The sequence below is a fragment of the Centrocercus urophasianus genome, unplaced genomic scaffold (assembly GCF_019232065.1).
Source record: "Centrocercus urophasianus isolate 14NV4802_14NV808 unplaced genomic scaffold, USGS_Curo_1.0 seq_13, whole genome shotgun sequence".
NCBI lineage: Eukaryota > Metazoa > Chordata > Aves > Galliformes > Phasianidae > Centrocercus > Centrocercus urophasianus.
Window position 1 is genome coordinate 10,599,575 of NW_024884475.1, and position 23,394 is coordinate 10,622,968.

At 38.4% G+C, this 23,394-nt stretch overlaps 1 protein-coding gene across 2 annotated transcripts in view; it reads right to left on the reverse strand.

Moving 5' to 3' along the window:
- KIAA0232 (KIAA0232 ortholog) overlaps positions 1 to 23,394 on the reverse strand; it is a 47,019-nt gene that overhangs the window by 16,784 nt on the left and 6,841 nt on the right. For both annotated transcript variants that reach the window (XM_042811671.1, XM_042811672.1), the window contains exons 2-4: positions 13,860 to 13,997; positions 2,509 to 2,575; positions 1,131 to 1,212 (exon numbers count right to left, since the gene is read on the reverse strand). In XM_042811671.1, the coding sequence (XP_042667605.1) occupies positions 1,131 to 1,212; positions 2,509 to 2,575; positions 13,860 to 13,997 (287 nt within the window). The remainder of the gene's footprint in view (positions 1 to 1,130; positions 1,213 to 2,508; positions 2,576 to 13,859; positions 13,998 to 23,394) is intronic.

Below are 23,394 nucleotides of genomic sequence, written 5' to 3' on the forward strand. Positions count from 1 at the left end.
AACTTCACTGTAGATGAAAATTGTGATTGCTTAAAATAGCGAAGGCCTGATCCCAAATTTATTAGATATTGAAGCTATTTAATAGCTATCTTAAAGGCGTGCAACTTAAAAAAATAAAAATGAGGAAGTCCTCATTTTCAGTCAATTCAGTTCTGAATTTCAGTTGTGCACTGTTAACTATACACTGCAAAACACAGTGTTAGCTTCTACATAGTTTGTTCTTCACTTATAAAAACGTTGCCCAAAAAAAATCAAACATCAATATGTGTTTGAAAAGAAACCAATATGTCCCAACTTCTAGAAAAAAAAAGAAAAAAAGAAAAAAAAAGCCTTTGCTACTGGGAAAAAAAAAAAAAAAAAAAAAAAAAAAAAAGATATTGCCCGACAGTAGTATAACGTGTAACAGCTCTGTCCAACAGGGACAAGATGGAAGCAGCCTATGTTGGACAATAAATACATGCATGCAGATTCTCATGTATGCTCCAATGAAAACCTTTTCAAAACCATTCAAAAGGCAGTTAAGTTAAATGTGAGTTCACAGAATCAGCTTCCTGAAGAAGTATTGTTCATTTAGCAATACTTCCACTAGACTGTTGCAAGCAATGACTAAGAAGATGGAGAAAGCAGTACGTCCAAGAAAAGTCAGCCACAAAGCTCCTGGATACTTCACTAACACCAGACTGAGGTACTTGGTATCCAATAGGTCACTTTGGTTATGAAGAGATTAAGGATTACGAAGAGTTTCAGTTTCCCATTTCTGCAACAGAAGTTCAGAAGATGGAAAACTCAATCTCTTCTTGCAGTTTGTCAATCCATGCTGTTTTAAGGGCTTTTAATTCTTCTAGCTGACTTGGTTTCGAGCAGACTAAAATACAGTATTGGTCTGAGTTCAGTTTATAGTCAAAAGAAGAAGGAAAAAGAAAGTAGTCAGGATTTTCTTCTACTTAAATATGTAAGATGAACAAAAAAAGATGGCAGGAAAAAAAAAACAAAGATTGCATAATATCCACAAAGCTTCAGATTTACCACTAAAAACTTCATTGTTTTAAAATACGAATATAGAAGGAGAAGAGAGCAGTTATGAGATATATTGATAAAATATGATTACATTAATAATAATAAATGCATACATTTCTACTTGATCCTTTGCTGTGGGAGATAAATCAGCTTCAGGAGACAATGAGCCTTCTAACTTTTTGTGAATCTTCTCCTCTGTTTTGGAAGAAAATTCCAAATGCTTAACAGAAAAGTTCAAAAAGCCAATACATTTTATACCAGTACTAAACAAAAAGCACCAGGACATACATCTGTAATAGCAGTACGTTTTCATAAAATACTGTAAAGTCAGAGAGCAATTTATAGTCTGAGCATCAGGGACACAGAAGACACAAGTAATTACCAAAGATTCAAGATTTCCACCATTGTCTTGCTGGCCTGGCAAATTTCAAACTGCTAGCAGCTGCAGGCCATTTTGTGGTTAGCAATGCCCCCATTAGGACATTTCTTATTGAGATTTTAGTTACTTCATATTCAAATCCTATCCTCATCATACATTACTACATACGAAAAACAAGCAAACCAAAACCCAACAGTTTAACTGAACATTTTTAAGAACAACTGCATGTCACCAAAAGGAAGCATCCTTGCAGTAGTCACTGTGTTTTGAAAGCATATGAAGGCATACTTCCTAAGCAAAAAGCAACAATGATTTTCAATTCTTTGTATTAGAATGTGTAAAACATAAATTAAAAAAAAAAAAAGATAAAAGAAGCTGTGAAATGCACACAAATGTTACTTATTTTTTTCTGAATAAATGGTGAGCACCATTCTGACTCAGCAAGGAAGTGTCACAACACAGTTCTATTCAATACTGAGACAAGTGATTAGTGTTTAAAAGCAGAAAAATGAATTGAAACAGCTAAAATCATTCTTTAAGCAGACAAATACTTATTCTTTATTGTTCATTTTACTGTAAGGTGTCAGAGGGTGCTGCTGTGTGCCCGAACAAACGTTTACATGCAAAGAATTCACACTGGAGTAACAGCAATTTTATATCATGCCATATGCTTTAGAACATAAAGCCCCCATTACTACTCCCCTAAAAGCCAGGAATTTCAAGCACACCTCCATTACACTTATTTGAATGATTTTCACAGAACAGCTAGCACAGAGTAATTTGAGGCCGATCTATTCCTTGCAAATATCAATATACAAAAGGAACAGAATCAAGCCTGATTTATTTTCATTTCTTTTGACAAGAAAAGAAAACAACGAATATGGAGTATTCACTAAGAAAAAGAAGTGTTCTTCTCCCAAGGCAAATGCTATTCACGAATGGCTTCTTCTTAGGCAGACAAAGCATACCAGTGTACGACTGTTGGAACTGTATGCAATTCTTTGAATGAAATTACTAATGTTTATTTTTAAATTGCATGGCCAAAATGAAAAATTACGTGTACAGTTAATACAACACATATAACCTGAGAAGTTTGAGGGTTTATTTCTTACCTTGCTTACTCTGAAGGTCTTTCAGTTTGGAGCAAAGCTCCTCCACTAAAGTTTCAATCCCAGAGCTCTGCACAATAAACACCACCACAGAAATAAAAAAAAGGAGGAAAAACAGAAAAACAAAACTTAGCAAAAAGGATATTCATTTTACATAAATACAACAAAATACAGTAAACATGTCTTGGCAGCCATTTTCTTTTCACATGGTAACTAAATTATTCCTCACATTTAAATCCATTCCTCTAAGTAAATTCATTAGAGGTAAATGCCATGAAATTCGCACTAAGGTTTCAAGTCAGAAGCATCACTGTATACCCAAGGCTTTGTCACACTTAACTGCACTGTATCACTTGGTTTGGCTGAGTGTCTCAGGACAAAATCCAAGAATCAGTCCATCACTAAGATGCATTTCAGAAAGCTAAGTCTGAGCCCTTTTGCTGCTCAATTTATACCTGTGAGAAAGGGACTGTTGAAAAAGATGAAGAAAATCAGGTGAAGGTGAAAAGTAGAAGAGTGCAAAAGGACAAGTGGTGTGCAGGATACATGCAACACATACCCCATTGTTCTGCTGTTGCAGTGCCCAATTTTTTTTTTTTTTTTTTTTTAACATTGTGTTGTTTGCTTAGAAGAGCAGAGGGAAAAATAAACAGCTTATTCCCCTTTCCCTATAAGCCTCTATTTGCTCCTTTATTCCCCCACATAAGCCTTCTTTACACTCAAATTTCCTTTTAAGTCCCATTTCAGTGTTATTTACACATGCATTTGTTCTGCTTTTTCTATCTGCCTAGACTTGTGAGCAGCTCTAGATCAAACAACAGTACCAGAACAGCAAAATGCTGGAAGATAAACATGCATAAAGCAGAACAGTATGCTGCCAAGTGTCCCATAGGAGAAAACACCGTGCTGTTCTAACAGAATAAAACTTGGATGCCAGTCAGTGAAATACTGAACACTAACCTACAGCCTGAAATGACAATTTCTTGTGGAAGAAAAGCCAGGTGAGGTGAGTATTTTGGTACTCAGGGGTCACCTTTGGCAACTGCACTTTTCATAACTGCAAACAGAAGGTTGGAACCACAGCAAAAAGGAGCACAGGGCAAAATGCGAGGAGGATGTGGGAAGCCACCTTCACATCACCCTACAGCTGGAAGTGGTAAACACGGAGCACTGGGCAGCTTCTTCTACCCTATGCACAGATTCCCCAATAACAGCTCCATCTCGTCCCCAACCCGCTTGGACATTGTGAGATTTGTACAAAGCTCCTGTGGAATTACCTCACCTTCTGAGTTTGACATGTCTCGTGCACTCACACGGAGTGAAAATGCACGCTCTCCAAAGGTAACGTGAATCCCACGTCATGGTAAAGAAATGTATTCAAATTTAAGATTTGCTGTGTCACTATGGTGGCGAATTTTGATTCCCCATGATATAAGAGATCCTTCTTTCTCCTGGCTACTGGCTAGAAATCGCTAAGAAATGTGAACGTATGAGATTAAAGCACAAATAAACTTTATGAAAAAGGAAATACTAAATTATACAGAGAACCAGCTTGTTTAAACCAGTGTCAGAAACATGCCCTTGAAAAATCATATACTAAAGCAATGACGTACACACTAACCTCTAAATTTTAATTATTTGCAGTCAAGTGAGAAAGCAATTTTCTGTTCCTACCGGCACTGTTGCACTGAAGTACAAAATATGAAACTTTATGCCACGTACTTAACTGAGGATGACTTAGCAGTATTAAACATCAGAAGGTATCTCCTACATCAGTAAATTTACTAACATAAATTATATTACTTAGAAACAACCAAGCAGCACAGTAAAAGGGACAAACCTACATAGCTGTAAGAATTGTCAATTTATACCTTTACCTCTTTTGACCCCCCCTTCCTCCCCGCAAAAGGGCAACAGAGGAGGAGCTGGCCCTGTTTTTGCTTAGCTCTCAGAACTGTCTAACTGAATCGGCGCATGTAGCAAATACTCAAAATCTAAGCAACACAAGTTAAGGAAGTAAATCTGTACGATCACACCAAAACAAAAACAAAAAATCAACCCAGAACAGCAACAAAATGCTCACCATTGCACCGAAGAAGGGAAAACTTTTGGAATCAAACACTTCATTTCCTCCTGTACCATGAAACTAATACTCAAGTCAGCTGACACGCTGCATGCTGTCCTGCATAGCACTCCCATGTAGCTAGTGCTAGGCTTAAAGGAAAAAAAAAAACAAACCACGAACAACTGTGCAGAATGCCAAGTCTCCAGAGACCACTTACTCAACCTCTTACTGCAGTCTGTAAAAACAGGCTGCAGGCAATGTAATGAATGCCTCAGCAACTATCTTCTATCTGATTGTGTTCTTATCTGAATATATGATTTATTTACTGAAATTTTTCTTTGTTTAGGTCAATGCACAGCAGTTTCAGCAATCCTACTGCCAGAACGCAGGATATGCCAGGATATTGTGTGAGCTGCCTCAAGTGCTTTCATCAGGTTCAAATGCAAAGGCAGTCCCCAAATAGTACAAATATCAGAGTACCTTTATAAGTACTTTCCAATATGGAGGTCTTAGCACTTAATTAGGATTGCTTTTGTAATTCCAACATGAAAGACTTAAATCTTATGATCATCTCTAAGATTATTTAAACTACTGACCCAGATTTCTACTAACCTATTTCTCTCATTCGAATGACAGAAGATAGGATATCATTTTTTAAATTCAAAATTCCATCTCGCATGTCAAATCTTCCTCCAAACCAAACACATTTTATTCTGTCATACTGTTTCCAATATCCTTCAAATTCATTCCTCTGCTTGAACTTACAGCCAGTTCCATCAAAAGTTTTGCTTTTTGGCTTTTCATCAGCTGGCTGAAGCAAGGGAAGGATTACATAAAGGAGAGGTGTTATATTACTGGCACAGGAATGATTGTGCTAATAGATAAATTAAGCTTCTGAACTCACCCAGCATGAAAAAGAACAGTCAATCTGACTGCTTGAGTTAAGAGGACTCTCACTACTAGCCAGCCTTGCTTACTGACCAAAATGACTCCATTTGAAGCCAAATAAGTGCAGTTCTGCATAGCATGGAATGAGAGCAATTAAAAAAAAAAAAAAAAAAAAAAAACCTCACACACATTTTAGATGTAAATTTATACTTATACATTGCATACATTGTATACATGCATGTATACACACACATCCATACAAATATATTTAAATAACAACAAAGCATCAACATCATTTTACATGTTCTCTTTTTCAAATGGAGCAATTCAAGTGATGGCAAGTTATGACATCAGCTCAAAGCAACTCCACTGCATTTGAAGGTTCAGTCCTGTATAGCTGCAGAAATGTTCCCAAAAGAGACTAAATCCGTACACTTAATTACTTCAGAAATACTTTTATGCATTTAAGATATTCAGTGTAACTGCAACTATGGAAAAAAAATAATGTTATGCATATAAAATTCAAGTTTGCTAAAAACTGTTGTCTGTGTAACAGTGGACACCAGCTGTAACATTCTGAGAGCTTTAAGGAAGAAGCAGTCAAACATTAGGCCCTGTCACTTTAATTCTGGCTGACCTTTATCTCTGTTAGTGGACTTCTGAGCATTGCAAACAAGCATCACTGAGCACCCTACAGAAGATTTAGTGGTTATTTTTTCCTTGGATTTGAACACAACTGGTCACAATGATTTCATACCATTTCTTCTATGGAATCGAAGACAGCACACGCTAGCAGAACTTGCTTTTTCACTGGTTCTGCAGCCTTTTCCATATTCCAGTACTGATGTCAATGTATGGCTTGCACACTGCGATCCAAAGAATGCCATGCAAACGTGTGCACTGATCTATAAATCTGTACATAATCAATACCCCAAAATTTTGGACAGAGAAATACAAAACATACCAAGAAAAAAAAGGAGTTGTAGTATCCAATATTTAGAATGAGCTTTCGAAACCAGATGTACTATAATACAACTGCAGAAATGGAAAAACTGATTATAAAACTCAAGAGGCAAAGATTGTAACGTTACCATTCCCCCCCCCTCCCTTCTGGCCCAGTAAGTTAATACTTTCCTCTAGAAGCTCTGCCTTGCATGCTCCTAATGCACTGAGCAGGGTGCACTACGTGAGGCCTGCAAGGTATGAGGAAAGTTCCTTGTTCATCTTGAGGCTTTTTCAGTGACCAAACCAATCACCAATTTTCTCCTGGGTGTCTGGAGAGCTTTCTAGCTTACACTTTTGAAACAAGTCCTCGCTTTACTTCCACACTTCCATATTTCAGTTCCACAGAACTGCACAGGTTGGAAAGGACCTGTGGAGGTCACTGCTCAGACCCCCTGAGCGGAATAGTGACACTTCTCTCACAGAACACAAGTCCAAACAATCTTGAAATTAAGGTTAATCAATAGATTCATAGTCTCAAATCATTGTTACGACAGGCCATCAGCCTCTCCAGACAGACACTGTCCTCTGATCCCAGTGCACCACGACTGTTTTCTTGGCACGCAGCCTGTCACCAAGTGAAGGATCAGGCGGCTATTCCATATGAATCAGCTGTTAAGCCACGTGAACTGAATAAGGTACAAAATGTGATTCACTGCAATCACACATCTATTTCTATATTTTGTAGAATGAAAAAGAACTAGGCAATGCCTAGGTTTCCATCTTCTCAAATGCAAAGGAACTGTTAGAAGCACCTCAGACCGCTTGCAGGGCGAGAGCAGACCTACTTGCCTACCCATGGTCAAAGGTGCTCTGCACAAGAAGTGGGAACCAAAACCAAATATTCCCACTGCCTCCACAACTCCTGACATTTCCAGCAGAAATTCCTCCATTTACTGACACAGTCTATATTTTTCCAAGGTTAAAAATTTTATTAAATATACATGAGGAATAACTTACTGCTACCCTTGCTACCTGCATGAAGGAACTGCAACTGAAACTCAATATTCTTGGACCTGCTATTCATCTATACTAGGAATGTTCTATTTATCTCCACTGTAAGGCTGTGTCTGTAAGGCTGTTACTTCAGAAAAAAGTCATGGGTAAATTCAGATGTGCGTTCCTTCCATTTGTGCTTAATGTCCTGCATCTGCTTTAATCATTCTTCACAACAATACACCTGTGTGGGGAAGCAGGACAGTCCTGTAAATGTGGCTGTCCAAAATCAGGTGAGCACTATACAGTATGGAGAGCAGTTCTGCAAAGTCTACAACCAAAAGAAGTGAAAAATAAGGAAAAGTATCTGTAAGAACAGAAAGACGGAATTAATCTGGCCAATGTAGTGCTGCCTTGCACAAGCACAAATAACATTTGAATAACAAACACCTTTACAACAAGGGTGTTGGACCAGTCAAAAAAAAAAAAACACCAAATAAACTTTTATGTGGAGCTCATGAATACTTGATCTGAGTAATCTTCAATAGATGTTACCTTGGAATAGCTGACTTTGTTTAGCAGGCAAAATAAAATAAAATAAAATAAAATTTCAAGCAGTACAAGAGCAGTAGTTCTCCGACATGGAAACAAAACGCTTTCTTACAACTCTCTTGATCTTGTCTTTTGCACTATGACAGCAATAAGAAAAGTAAATCACTTATCTAGAATCAGGCTTAAGATTCAGAACTATTAATCACTTCACATACTATATTCTGAAACGGAAATCACAGCATGTATTATTTAGTCATTCCAGATAAGAATTCAAATATCAACTCAAACTAAGTTAAAACTAACACATAATCCCCTGACCTCTATTATTTCACTTAATTATTCAGTGGCCACATTCCAGCTAGTGTAGATTCTTAACTCTAAATTGAGCTACACTGAGATAAATTTTATCCCCCCGAGAAAGAATAATTTGCCTCTAAAAAATATTCTGCTTGATTATTATTAATTGCTAATAAACAAACACACCGACTTCAAAGCCACAATAGATTTAGTGTTCTTGTAAGCAGAGCTGCTGAGGGAATTTAATTAACAGTACTTCAGCCTTCAGATGCTGAAATATTCTAATCTGTATCATCAATGAGATAGGAGAAATTTGTAAAAGCACATTTCCTCCACTCATGCAAAAGTGATCTTCTGCACAGAGCAAAAAGCAGAAGGGACACTTGCAGTAGACAGGGACTCCACAATATCCACTGAAGACACAACACACTGAATTCACAACAGACTCCAAGTGTTTGTGTGTGTGTGTGTGTGTGTGTGTGTGTGTGTGTGTGTTCCTTCTACATGATGAAAAATAATAACCTAGTAACTTTATGCTGTAATGAGAGATAAGTCATCATCCAGAGAGTACCTCAAACAAATGTTATGAAGTTCTGTTCAGACAAAGCTTCCATGAAGTACTTCTTGTTCAACATCTATTTTTTCTATATCGAGAAAATAGGCAGAGTTTTAATAATTGAAACTTCTATCAAGTTCCACATGAGTTACTTTTGTACCTGGGGTAGCAGCCTTAACAAAGCTGATGGCATGCTACCAATAATACCTCCTGGACTGCAAAAATCATACGGAAAAATGAATTGATTGATTGTAATTAATTTGCTCTGAGAGTTACTTCAGCAAGACAAATATACTTCAAGTATTAATGTGGTAGCTGACGTTATAAAATATGGATTAATGCAGTTTGCCAAATCCAACATAATGCATAATGAAAAGAAGGAGAAAAAAAAAAGAAGTAATGTTTTGAAGCCAATGGATTTGGTAATACAGAACCAATACAAATTCTCTTAAACCAATTCAAATTAAATTATCCCAGAAAAACAATGACTGGTTGGAAATGAAGTTCTGTGGTGCTTTCTCACAGAAGCAGCTCAGTTTCATTTTTAAAAAACATTTAATCTAAAATTCTTCTTAACATCTTGACTGATTTTAAAACCCTTTCATAACATCATGTGTTCTAAAGATAGACATCATAAGCCTTTCCAGAAGGCCAACAAGGTTACCCAAAAGGAAGATTATTTTCTCTCATGTTGAGAAGTGTTCTGGGTTTTGAGGAAAAAACCCAACCACCATCTTTCTCAGACACAGAGAAATGCTTACTGCTGAGCTAAGCTAAGACACATCAGGAGGAACAATGAACATATTGCATGTCAGCATTTAAAATGAAAGAAAATTCAGAGTTAAACACAAGCAAGGGGAGAAAACAACAGAAAAAAAAAAAACCCAGCCAGGTGTAAGTTCATCTAGCAGACGACTTGGTCTTCTACGTGCTGACAATACAAACAGGTCATATTTCTCTCTCATAATTCAAAGCAAGCAAATCCAGCGCTCCAAACAGTGTCATACCCACACCTTAAGGTGTCCTCAAATAGTTTAGAAGAACAGAGCCATCTATTCTGCGAATTAAAACTCTAGCACCATCTTGGGGCAGGATTTCACAAGCAGCACTACAAGCATCCCATGAGAGCCGTGTGATATGGAACACAGCTGAAACCTGCTCGTTCTACTGAGCAAATCAGCCTTTGGCAGAAAACTGGTCAGTTAAAAGGAAATTGGCTTGAATTTGTGATGAACAGCCACGCAACAGAAGTGATATCGATATTATCAGTATGAAATGTACCTACTGAAAAGTCATACACATCAATTTTCAAAAAGTAACCTTGATTTCCATTCCTGCTAAGACAATTCCCACCTTGCAAAAATTCAATATGGATGGATTTTTGCACTCTTACATTTTTCTTTTTCACCTAAACTTTGGGAAATCAAAGATAGTGCATTCTGTCCTGTTACTGCTAAGTTTCATTTATCAAATCCAGAATGATTTACAAACTTTCAGAATTAGGAGATCCAAAAGCATTAAAGTAACTCAGAAAATATATCTGAACTAACTGACCTTTTAGGTATACCAGACAGAATCAGAAGTCATTAAATAATGTCAGAAACTGCTGCTATTACTTAACATTTGAGGCAGTATTTTTGAGATTTCTTTGCTAAAAATACGGACTTTTTCATAAATATTCTCTAGTCCTAACTGTTTCTTGGTGTTGTTTTTTTTTCCCACCAATCCAATGTTTAATCAGAACAGGTACCCTTACTGTGCCAGCTAAATGCAAACCAACTCTTCAAAATTTCTCCTACATTTTAGCAGAATAAGAAAATAAAAACTTTACGCAAGATCAGTAACTAATGAGCTTTTCAGAACTTGAACAACTCTTCACCACTCCTTTTTGACCCACTTTTTAAACTCCATTCAAGCATTCTGGAAAAAATAAGCTTCAGAACTACAGTTAGAGTAACAATTGATGACTGGACTGAAATACTTGTCTTATTCCTTCTCACCATCCTTCTTGTCTTCATTCTGTGGTGAGCTGTGATATACTTAACTGCCTCTGATTGCATCAGAAGTGTCTGCAGGCAAAGACTCAAACAAATATTGACAACTTGAGACATCAAAATGTTTGTCACACAGAAAATACCACCCTCAGCACACACACGTGGAAACTGTTTGCATCCTCTGTCAAATCTCTCACAAATGAAAGTACTTAGTCCACAACGTGATTGGCCACTGGGAGACACAGTGATGCCAGTCAGCCTCCCTGACTTTTCACACACTGTGTAACTTGAAAAGTGCTTCAGAAAAAACACCACACTGCAGACTTCTACATCTCCAACGCTTGTTTTCTGCACCAACAAATTATAACCAGAATCCTGCATTTCTGTCTCAGGCTAATGTTTCTCAACATCAGGTTTTTATTAGTTTTGTTTTTAATGAGACAATACTGAATTCCCACAGTAACAAAGCTAAGCTACCAAGCTAAACACTCCCAGAGAATGAATACCATGAAAATGGAAGCCCATGAAAGACAAGTTCTCCAAAAACGTTACTTCTACCATGAAACACAAGAGTTTACTTTTACCAATCCAAATTTCATCTCATTTATTTTATGATTTCCTCTTCCCAGTAAGCACCAGACAGCATCTTCTTTAAACAGCCACCCAAACTGCAGGCCTTTGATTATTCATTTAGGAAAGAGGCAGATCAGCAGCAATTTCTCAACACGCTTCTAGTTTAAATAATCCAAGATGAAGATCAAAGCTAAGGTACCTGAAATTTTGCTCCTAAAGTTGGTCACACAAAATAAGTATTGCGAGTCAACCTGAAATCTAACAAATTATCTCAATTTCAATGCACATAAAATCCCCAAATCCACCCCAGGGTGACAGATGGAGCAAAACTTTAACAGGTTAGTTACTTCCTTAAATAGCCTGAGACTTCTCACACACACTAGTAAGTATTTTCATCTTCTTGTAGAGAAGAAATCACAAACGTTGCACAGAGCAGCCACAATAACTCAAGAGAAATGATATTTCTTGTACACTGAAACATAATGTCATAATACTGTCTTCTGTCAATTAGCACATAGAGATGCACATAGGCACCAGCCAAGATAGAAATTTTTTCTGCTTTTCAAGCAAGTTGTTTTTTATTTTTAAATTACACTCAAATCTAAGCAGGATCATCTCCCTCCCCCAACTCTTGTGCTCAAAAATGTTTCTCTCTTGTACAATGCAAATCTATCTGCACTACCTACAGCATTAAGCAACAGGCTTCAAACCTTGAGAAAGGTTGGAAGGTTCCATTCTGTATGAAAACATGAGAAAAAATTACATATTCTGCAGTTCTGTTAAAGACAATAAATGAGCAGGCTTAACTACCTAGGTAAGCAACAGAAGCCAAAATAGTCCTGCCAAAACAAGAGACTACAATTTATAGATTACAGCTTCTTGTTGAACAGTAAAACTTTACAAGGTGGCAGGATTCAAAGGAAGAAGTTACTTGTTTAATCTTTCAGACCTCACATCTTTTCACTCCTTTAAAACTCTAGCTAAAGGGCTTCTTCCCTTCTTAATCTGTTTCAGATGATACAAGCTTTCAAGAGAAGGCAGGCCAGGGATTAGTAATACATTTATCTCACTCCTTTCTCTTTTCTCCTTCGTTCATGCTCCTTCATTTTCATTTGTGATGATGCGTAAAGAGAATCATTCTTAATGCTAAAAGTCAATCGTGGGTATTCCTGCAGTACGTGCAGACTATTAGCTTTTGTTGTTCACGAGCACATAAAGATTGCCATACCACCAGAAAGGCAATATTTCTTGAAATTATTTCTTCATACTTCCTTTTTATATTAACGCTTACAGTAGTCAGATTGCTGACTTCAGTGTTCTGTAACTATACAGCACAGCAAATTACCATCAAAATTATACTTTGTTCAGACTGTAAGTAATAGGAAAATGCAAGTTCAGAAAACTTCCCAGTTAGTCAGTGAACACTTCAGTAATTGGACAAATGCTCAAACGGCTTCATATTCAAAAAGACAGTAAATGACAAGAATGCTGCTGAAGACAAAAGCAATAATCACACAAATCAATTCCATTTTCTTCATTATTTTTAGCCACATACCTTCCCCACTCTTGCTGGGGAAATTCTCCATGTGGATCTGACCAGACAGCTTTTAGTTTACATTTCTTTCACCCCAACTAAGTTCAACTCAGAATACCAATTCACTTTCCCAATCACACTCTCCACACAACCACACAAATACTTGGGCAACTGCAAACTGTGACCAGGAGGTTGTACAGAGCAGTAACATGACCAGGCCACACAAGCAGGGGTAGAATTTCCCTTACTGTTGAGAGAAATATAAGCATTTGTAGTTCAGCAATTAGACTTTCTGATCTCCGTAGTCTGAAAAATCTCACTTAAGAGCTTTCATTGATCTATGCTACAGAATTTTTATGTTAATATTTCATTCTATGCAATCTTCCTTTGTCCACTTTCCCAATGAGCAACACAGTATCTACTGTCTTGGGTACCCCTCCTTTGACTGTGCTGCCTTCACGTCTCCTCACCTTCTCCAGTCATCAGGCTTCAACTCCACTTCCACTTAACAATGTGATCTTGAAAATGAGTGTTTGCAACTTATTTAGCAATTCTGGATTGCAGAAATTGCACCAGACACAAAGATGCCCAAACGTTCTGCTCCTTGCTGCTCACTCCACTACAAAGTAAACTTAGAATTGTAACAACCTTACGCAAAACTCTGGGGCAATTTCAACACAAACAGGTGCATTGCAACTGTCCTTAACAATAATAGGTAAGGGCTTGCAGAAAGGAAAGGGAAACGTAACACTGCAAATAGTACAGAATCTTTTGTGAAATCCTGCTACCAAACAAAGGTTTCATAATTTCCGACAGAAAACCAAGAACACTCAGAACTCCTGGGGATCCTGCATTTCAAGAAGGCACGGAGTAGATGAGTAGATATCCTGAGCTTGTGATGGCTAACTCAAAGAAGGCTATAAAGTCTGAAGAATCTATTAAATAATCTGAACTTACTTCATCAGAAGCAGAGCGAAGACACTGGACAGCAGCCTGTTTTTTCATTTCCTCTAGTGTTAGATCAGAACACTTCTTCTTACTCTTTCCCCATTTTTTGTAAGCTCCTTTTTCCCAGCCCAGGAAGATGTCATTCTCCTAAAATCAAAAATAAACAAAACTGTATTAAGACACATAAATAATTCAGTACTATAGCAACATAAGACCACAAACAACATATTGTTTAGAATAATAACAAACTCATTCCATCTATTAAAAACCGCTGCTTGCCAAATTAAAATTCAGTTTGATTAAAACCAATGGCTACAGGAGGTGGTTGCACTTCCTATTCAGAAAAATACACGCATTTGTCTCTGGACGTGGAGGCCACTCACACTTGAATGCAATATTTTCCAATTGCAAGGCATATCCACAAGGATTACTTTAGGGTCAACTTAGCAGTTTAATACATCACTACAATTTTTACAAAACTTATTAGTTTCACTGATCTCTGAAATAATAAGAATAAAGAGCAAGAAGTTCAGAGTTTGGATCAAGCTTATGTAAAATAGGCCAAAAGAAGAAAAATCATGCTAGATCCCCAAATCTTCCACTAGCACTTACAATGAGCACCATTACGACTACAGATAGTGGTGTCTATTTTTCAATGAACTCAAAATGATTTCTAAGAAAGTCACATACTCGTGAGTAGGAAGAGTCCCCGTTAGGAAAAACGAAAATCAAAGAAGGCAGCTATTGTACCATACATAATCACCTGAAGATACACAGCGTCTGTTCTGTGTCACTTCTGAAAAAGTCAACCACACCAGCAGCAACCACAGAGCACTTCCCCCCCTTCTGCTGGGTTGCCTGTCCCCCCCACTCATTCATACACACTCAGGTAAATACTCATCTCTACCCTGAAATACTTTATAACATTTGCATATTATTCCTTACTGTCCATTCAGGTCTACACATACGATTTCTTATGTTCATCTAATCAATGAAATATTCTGACTACCAGGAAAATTATGCTATTTAAAGTATGCTGGTCTAAAATGTCATCTTCAGAGAGATTCACAAAACTGCTGTTTTTCAGCATTCACCTCACTTGCTCCTAATGACATCCATTCTAAGGCCTAACCTCATTTAAAACAACTCCAAACTCCCCGTAGTTTCAAAATGAAGTAAAAACAAGTTGTCAGTTGAGACTGATCATCTCTGTGCACCTAAGAAGTCAGACAGAAAACGGGCGGGAAGGAGGAAAATGACCACATGCCTTTGGAAGGAAGAATTTTAACAGCTGTCTTCAAACACCTGCCATGGACTCATTATCTAATTGAGTCCCTCAGGAAAGAGCAATTCCCTGATTTTTATTTTTATTTTTTCTTTTAATCTTATTAAATCACAAGATCTGGAGGAAAGTATTTGCTTCTAAAGAACAAAAAACTACTGGTATCTCTACGCTTTCTCATATTTGTGCAAGATTCCAGTGGTCCATTTAAAATAACAAATCTAACTGGCCTACTGCGCCTCTACTAAAGTAACAGAAAAATATTTACAAAATAATTGGAAAAAAAAAGTAAAATTATCAAAAATAAGTGCAATAAACTATACACATCTACACTTCATTAAAAAATATATTTTTTTCCCAGAATTTTATGTTTGTCCATCAAGGACAAGTTGGCTGCAGAGCTCAGTAGCTTTTTCCAATGTGGACATGAAGCACGTGGACTGGTAAGGCCCACTTACCCCAGCAGCTGCCAAAGCCTGTCCTGCTCATCCACATACAGGCAAAATTACAAAGAAAAAAAAATACACGTCCACTAAGAAAAGGTTATTCAAATTGAAAACTTAAGCCACAGGAAAATTTCATGACTGGGTAGATGAGGGAAGAGCAGCAAATGCTGTCTACACGCTGGCTTCAGGAAGGTGTCTGGCACTGCCTGCCTTAACAGGTAAACTTAGGGAACGTGGGATAGACGAGTGGACAGGGAGGTGGATTGAGAACCAGCTGACTGGTACAGCTCAGAGGATTGTTATCAGCTGTGCAGAGTCTAGCTGGAGGTCTTCAGCTAGTGCTGCTCCCCAGGCATCAATACTGGATCCAGCCTTGTTCAACATTTTTATCAGTGGCCTAGATGAAGAGATAGGACTCACCTCAGCAAGTCTGCCAATGGTATGAAGCTGGGAGGAGTGGCTAACACAGCACAAGGCTGTGCTGAGGGAGCTGGACAGAATACAGAGTTGGGCAGAGAAGAACCTTATGAGGTTCAACCACAGTAAATATAGAGTCCTACGCCTGGGGAGGAATAACTGCATGCATCAGTACAGGTTAGGGGTTTACCTGCTGGAAAAGAGCTCTAAAGAGAAGGACCTGGGTGTCCTGGTGGACATGAGCCAGCAGTGCGACCTTGTGGCCAAGAAGGCCAACATTATCCTCAGTATCCAATAAAAAGAGCGTGGCCATCAGGTTGAGGGAGGTATCTTGCTCCTCTACATTGCCCTGGTAAGGCCATATCTAGAGCGTTCTGTTGTGTCCAGTTCTGGGCCACTCAGTTCAACAAAGACAGAGAACTACTGGAGAGAGTCCAGTGGAGGGCTACAAGAATAGTGAGGGGCCTGGAAAATCTCTCATACAAGGAGAGACAGAGAGCTGGGACTATTCAGCCTGGAGAAGAGAAGATCAAGGAGAGAATCTTATTAATGCTTATAAAAATCTAAAGGGCAGGAGTCAAGTAGGTGGAGCAATGGTGCCCAGTGGTGCCAGCAGCAGGACAAGGGGCAATGGGCACAAACTGGAATACAGAGAATTCCATACAAACGTAAGAACTTTACTGAGAGTTACAAAGCACCAGAACAGGCTGCCCAAGAAGTTGTGGAGTCGCACTTCCCCTGAGATGTTCAAAACCCATCTGGATGCCTTCCTGGGTGACCTACTGTAGGGAACTTACTTTAGCAGGAAGGACTAGATGGTGTTAAAGCATCCCTTCCAACTCCACTGATTCTGTGAAACGCACAGAGTTGACTTCATTCATTCTACTCTTGGGTGGAAAATTGATTAAGCAATACCTACACTATGAAAATGTTACCAAAATGCTATAAACCAGCATATTTTGCTACACTGCTGCTTAGTTTTGCACAAGCACATTGCAACGTCCTCAGCAAGGACAGTTCTACATACTCTATAAGCCAGTGGTGTGTGTCAGCAGAGCATTAAGGACATAGAACATTTCAGTCAGTTCTCTACACATGAAATTCAAAAGATATCTGGCTTTTATATATATATATATATATATATATATATATATATATTTCATTTTTAAATTTTTGCTCTTTAATAATGAGTATTTTTATTGCAAAGGAGGAAGTGAGTCTACATGGAACATTCACTTAAACATTCAGCACTATCTTGTCCTTCCTTTCAGAGCAAACACTTTGTTCATGTTCTCTGGGAACAAAGTGACTCATCCTGTAGGATGCAGCAATAGAAGACAGAGCTCTGGTAGCATCTTCTTTCTATGTCTCCAGACAGTACACAGAAAACTTGTTTCTGAACACTGTCTGGGTTTTCAATCACACATGGCTGCCACTGCATTACACCACCACTTTAATAAGAAAAACTACTGGAAAACTGAGTTTTCATTTTTTTTTCCTTGCATTTTTACAAAATTAGTATTAGGAATTACAGCTATTCCACATAAAATTCTGAAATTCATAATCCTCACATAAATTACAATACTTATCCACACATTTACCAGGTACCTTGTACTTTCCGCAAATAATTCAAATTCCACACCCATAAATCAGCAAATAAAATCCTCCCATAAAATCCTTTTGTTACAGTGCATCAGAGCCTGTCTGAATCAATTTATAGAAACAAAGAAAAAAAAAGGAGAAGGAACTCAAGTAAAATGGGCAGGAACAAGAAAACGTCATATATACCTTCAGTTCTAGAAAGGGGTGACACAAACTGAGCAGCTTTCTGCTTTTATGATGACTGAGTTGGTAAGAAGACAATCCAGGAGTTTTGTATGTTTTAAACTAATCTCTTGCACCTTTTTTTTTTCTTTTTTTTTTTCCCCTCCAGTGGTGAGAAGCCCATTAAGAAGTTTATTCCTTAGGCTGGAAAATATTGAGCTCGTGACAAACAGGAAAGAAAGCAGTTCAACAAAACATTCTGTGCGCATGAAACAGAGTAAACTACTTACTTCACATGGAAAGAATCACTAAGGACTTCTATTCTCTTCAGCTATTAGCTGTGTTCATTTACCTTTGCTTCCTAACAGAACAGACCGTATCAGAATGTTTGTTTTAATGCTACTTTACCATACTCTACCATAACTCTCTACCGTAACTTTGAATTTTCACAATCCTGTTCAGTGGTGACTGAGCACAGAAACAACATCACTCCAATCCTGCAGGTTTAGGAAGTCTATATAAACATCCACAAGAAAAAAAAAAAAAGAAACTTGGCTTATAAAATTCTAACATTGAAGAGACTCTTACTACTCGAATTTTGAAGGGCAACCACTCAACATAAATAAACATCAATTGGAAGCAGAAGCCATCTGGATACTGGAAAAACATCAAACCTGCTATTTAAACACCCATTCTTTAGAGTCCTGCTTTACTAACTACTACCTAACTAGGTAAATTCTTAGTGGAGATTTTGATTCCTCAAGTGACAAAGTACAAAATCTCATTATGCTGCCAGTGTTTGGAGCACTTCATCAAACACTAGCTTCATATAGGGATGCAAATTTTAGAACTAGATTTCTAACTTGCTTCTGCTGCTCAGCTACACAAAAACAGCAATTCCCACACTTCTCTTCACAGTTCCCAAGAATTTGAGCAAGCAAAAGAAAAGCGACAGCAGTAGAGATTCTTCTTAATTTCATTTGTTATAAGGACACTGAAGAAATACCCACTGTCAGAAAGAAAACAACTGCTATACCTTGCAACAAGTCTACGTTAAAACTGTTTTGAAACTCATGGTGTACATAATAGCACAAATCAGTGTTAAATCTCATCTCAAGACGAAACTACTTGTTTCATAAATGCCGGTATCAAGTTCTCTAGTACAGAAACAAGACTCGAGGTCTCAGTTCACGCTCAGGTAAGCAAATAAGCTTAAATTTTGCATTACCAGTCAAACACGCAGAAAAGTAAGATGATAAACATACTTCCGAAACGGGGAAACCAAATCAGCAAAAAACCATGCTTAAGAAATCATGTTGGTTTTTTTCTTCAAGTAAACTCAGAAAAACAGATTCCCTTTGATTATTTTTGCACACAGTACAGATTAAATTAGATACAGTAAAATGATGATCAAGCCGGTGCTGAGTGGCGTTCCTCAGGGATCAGTGTTATTTAACATCTTTGTAGGTGACATGGACAGTTGAATCAAGCGCACCCTCCCCAGGTTTGCAGATTACACCAAGCAGAGTGCTGCAGTTGACATACTAGAGGAAAGGGATGCTATCCAGAGGGACCTGGACAGGCTTGAGAGCTGGGCCCATGCCAACCTCATGAAGTTCAACAAGGCCAAGCGCAAGGTCCTGCATCTGGGCTGGGGCGATCCCAAGCACATATACAGATTGGACAGGGAATGGCTTGAGAGAAGCTCTGAGGAAAAAGGATTTGGGAGTGTCAATTAAAAGATTCAACATGAGCCAGCAATAAGTACTTGCAGCCCAGAAGGCTAACCATATCCTGAGTTGCATCAACAGAAATGTGACCAGGAAGTAGAGGGAGGTGATTCTGCCCCTCTACTCAGCTCTTGTGTGACCCCACCAGGAGTACAGCATCCAGTTCTGGTGCCCTCAGCACAAGAACATGGAGTTGCTGGAGCAGGTCCAGAGGAGGGCCACAAAGATGATCAGAAAGCTGGTGCCCTGTACGAGGACACAGTGAGAAAGCTGGGCCACTTCAGCCTGGAGAAGAGAAAGCTGCAAGGAGACCTTACAGCGGCTTTCCAGTACCTGATGGGGCCTAGAGGAAAGCTGGGGAGAGACTTTTTATAAGGGCATGTAGTGACAGGATGAGGGGAAATGGCTTTAAACTGGTAGATTCAGGCTAGGTATTAGGAAGAAATTCTTTACTGGAAGTGTGGTGAGACACTGGAACAGGCTGTGCAGCAAGGCTGTGGATTCCCCTTCCCTGGAAGCATACAAGGCCAGGCTGGATGGGGCTGGGAGCAACCCGGTCTACAGGGAGGTGTCCCTGCCTTTAGTGGGACGGGGTGGAACTAAATGATCTAAAGGTCCCTTCCAACCCAAACCATTCCATGATTCTATATATTCTAAATTTTACCAAGTTTTCAGATAATGAATTGAGTAACCATAATTACCTACTTGGTCAAGATCCCCATTTTGAATGATAAGTGATTTCATGGCAAGAAATCCTATTCTCTCAGAGGGCAGAAGAAAACAGAGCTAAAAAATTCTGGATCGGGGAATTTTGAAACACACCTCTTTTCTTTGAGCATTTTAATTTCCGTACAAACCACTCAAGATTTAAGCAAATTACTGTCTTAGCATTTTTTGCTATCCTGAACATTATTGCTGGCCAAAAAAAAAACAGTGCTGCTTCAAGGCAAGCTCAAGAAACAAGCTCATACAAAAACTAGGAAGGATTCAATGTCATAATTTTTGGAATACCACAGAAATAGACAGTTTCTCCCTTCCAGATTCTAATTCAGAAAACCATCAAAACAAGCCGTATATCTTCTAGTGTGGAGAAGAATTCCCATAATGTTTCAGATATGGAGTCTTGTAACACTAAGCAACATATGCAAAAAACTTTCCCCCTTGTGACTCCTAAGAGTTTAAGAGAGATTGCAGAGGAAGGATGGGGAAAAAAAAATTAAAAAAACAAGCATCACCTTTTAAACAAGAAACAAACATCAAAGATTCAGCAGGAGACCCGATAGGTATTTTTACTACAAATGGTTTGGAGTTGCATTATTTGCTGAATGGATGGCAAGTTCCCGTCAGATGCCATATATAAAGATTAAGCATTAAGTGCCCCCAGTGTTCCAAACTTTTGGAAGGGGTTCCAAGCCTTTTGGAAGGCTAAAGCCCCTACAAAACTGTAGGAGAAACCTTCTTAGAAAACTTTTAAAGATGTCCAAATGCAAACAAAGTAGGTCATGAAATTATTAGGCAGGTCAATGGAAGAAATGGAATCGTGTTGAGAAATGTTTATGCATTTATTGCTGCTTGTCCATGTGAACCTTACTTCCTTAGAAAGCTCCAAAGCAGGAGACAGATCACCTAAACTAACTGCGATTCTGAAGCAATGAAACACTCCAAACCCCAACCCTTTCATTAAAAGAAACTACAGAATTTGCCAATCTTTACCTAGGAGGTAGTCTCATCTCACACCAGCAGTGACCTCCACAGGCACTCATGCTCCCTCTCCACAAACGTATCTAGAATATTTTCTGAATATCAATGCACAGTCCACAATATTTCTCTGCTAAGCCCATTATCAGTTTATTTTAAGGAAAATTCAGAAGTGAAGGCTTACAGTGAGTTTAAAAAGAGAAGGAAAAAAAAAAAGCCTGAGCCATGTAAGCTGACATAATGAAAAACTGTGGTACAGCAGTCCTGGCTTCTCTTGGCAAAAAATAAATTAAATTAATTTAACAATTAATAATTAAATATAATGTTCAGGTAGACAGGTATGAACCACTGTGCACTGCAAGAAAGCTTTTTCCAGAAACTTACTCAAATACTTTCCAAAATTAACTCCAAGATATTTGGATGGTAAGAAAATGGAAAAAACAAACAGCAGTAGATGAGAAAAAAATGGAGCAGATCCTCACTACTTCTAGGAGGTTCTCATAATGGAAAATAAGGGGAAAGCTCCAACAGATTACACATTTATTTCATCTTTAAAACTGCTCAAGAAGTAGGCTGTATAAAAAGCATTACTTCCTGGAAAAAATAAAATATTTCCCTGCAAACTGAGTTTGAAAAAGAAACTTCAGAGGTAGATTAGAGCTCTGCAGATGTACTTCTATTCACAATGACATCTGTGAAAAGTTTGAGAGAGACTGCATCTCACTAGCATTAAAGATAACAGTCTAAACGGTCCAGGACTGGCTCAAGCATTCCTGACAGCTGCCTGTGATGAATACATATGCAAAAATTCAGAAGACACATGAAAACTCAGCTTCCATTCCCCAGAAGACATGCAACAGGAGGCTGCACAGACAAGAGCAGATAAACAGGCTTTCTGAGAACAACACAAGCTTTCTCCAGAACAGAAGCTCTGCTGGCCACAGAACAGAAGAGACTTAAAAACATTCTTTATAATTAGATAAATTCCAAATGCAGTTCTTACCAGTGGAAGAATTCACTTCGGACTTCTTTTGTGAGAAAGCAGAGAACCACATTATAAGCTGCAGGTACAGTAAAGTAGCTAGCCACTACAGTCAGCTCTTTCCCAGCTGCTCTAAGCAGAACACAATAATCCTATGCGTTGGACTGCAGCAGAACAGCTGACAGTGTATGAGACCACAGCATGTGCTGCTGTGACTTCAAGGTCCTCAAGACACTGAGCTGATGATCTCACAACGTGAAGGCAGGGACAAACTGTATCAGAACCAACCAATCTGGGTATAAAACAGTGTAAACTGAGCTTCTGCCAATGACGAACTCTTGCTTATAATCCCACCAACCCGAAAGGGCATTCTATGTGTTGTTTGCTAATTAGAAGTTACTTTAGGTTGGAAGTGAGCAAAATAAATTTAACCACATCCAAGAGCTAGAGAACATGCAAATGTTGCATCTATTGAAATCCTGGGTTGGCTGAGTAGGCTTTGAGTTAAAAGTATTCCGATTAAAGTGAATGCAGAAAAGAACATGTAGCAAGGCCTCTGCTACAGAGAAATCATGTTACTTGCAGTTATTATGCGTCAGAAAAGAAGGACAAAAATTCAACAGAAACTGTCACTACAGAGTCCTTGTGGGTGATAAGGACATATTATGACTGGGGGAATCATTTCACAGCATGTTATGGTCGCTCTCTTGAACCTTGGAATTAAGTTGTGTGGCAAAGATCACATAGCACCATAATCAGCTGATTTCACATAGTACAGCGCACGTCTATGCTTGGAGACATGCTGTGAGTGCACCATCATGCTTTGCACTGCAGACCATTAAACATGAAGAGGTGTCTCAGTAGCCTCAGAATTAGGAGCAGGGCAATTACATCAGCACGGAGATGGCTGCTGCTAACAAATCCTGACTTTCAGGGAGAAGAACCAGGCTAGTGCTCGATTTTCTGTCTCTGCTTTGCATCACATAAACCTTCGTGAGAACACATTAATAGCGATAACAAAGTCATTCCATTACACTTCTTGGGTGACTGTACTGGGATACACATTGTAACTAAGTGTTAGATGACATTTAGAAAGCCACAGAAAGGCAAGGTAGTACCTATTTCAAAGACTGCCTGGAATCCTCACAAGAGAGGCTAAAGAAAACATGCTAACTCTATTGCCAATTTCAACAGGACAGCACAAAAGACAGGCACCAAAGAGCCT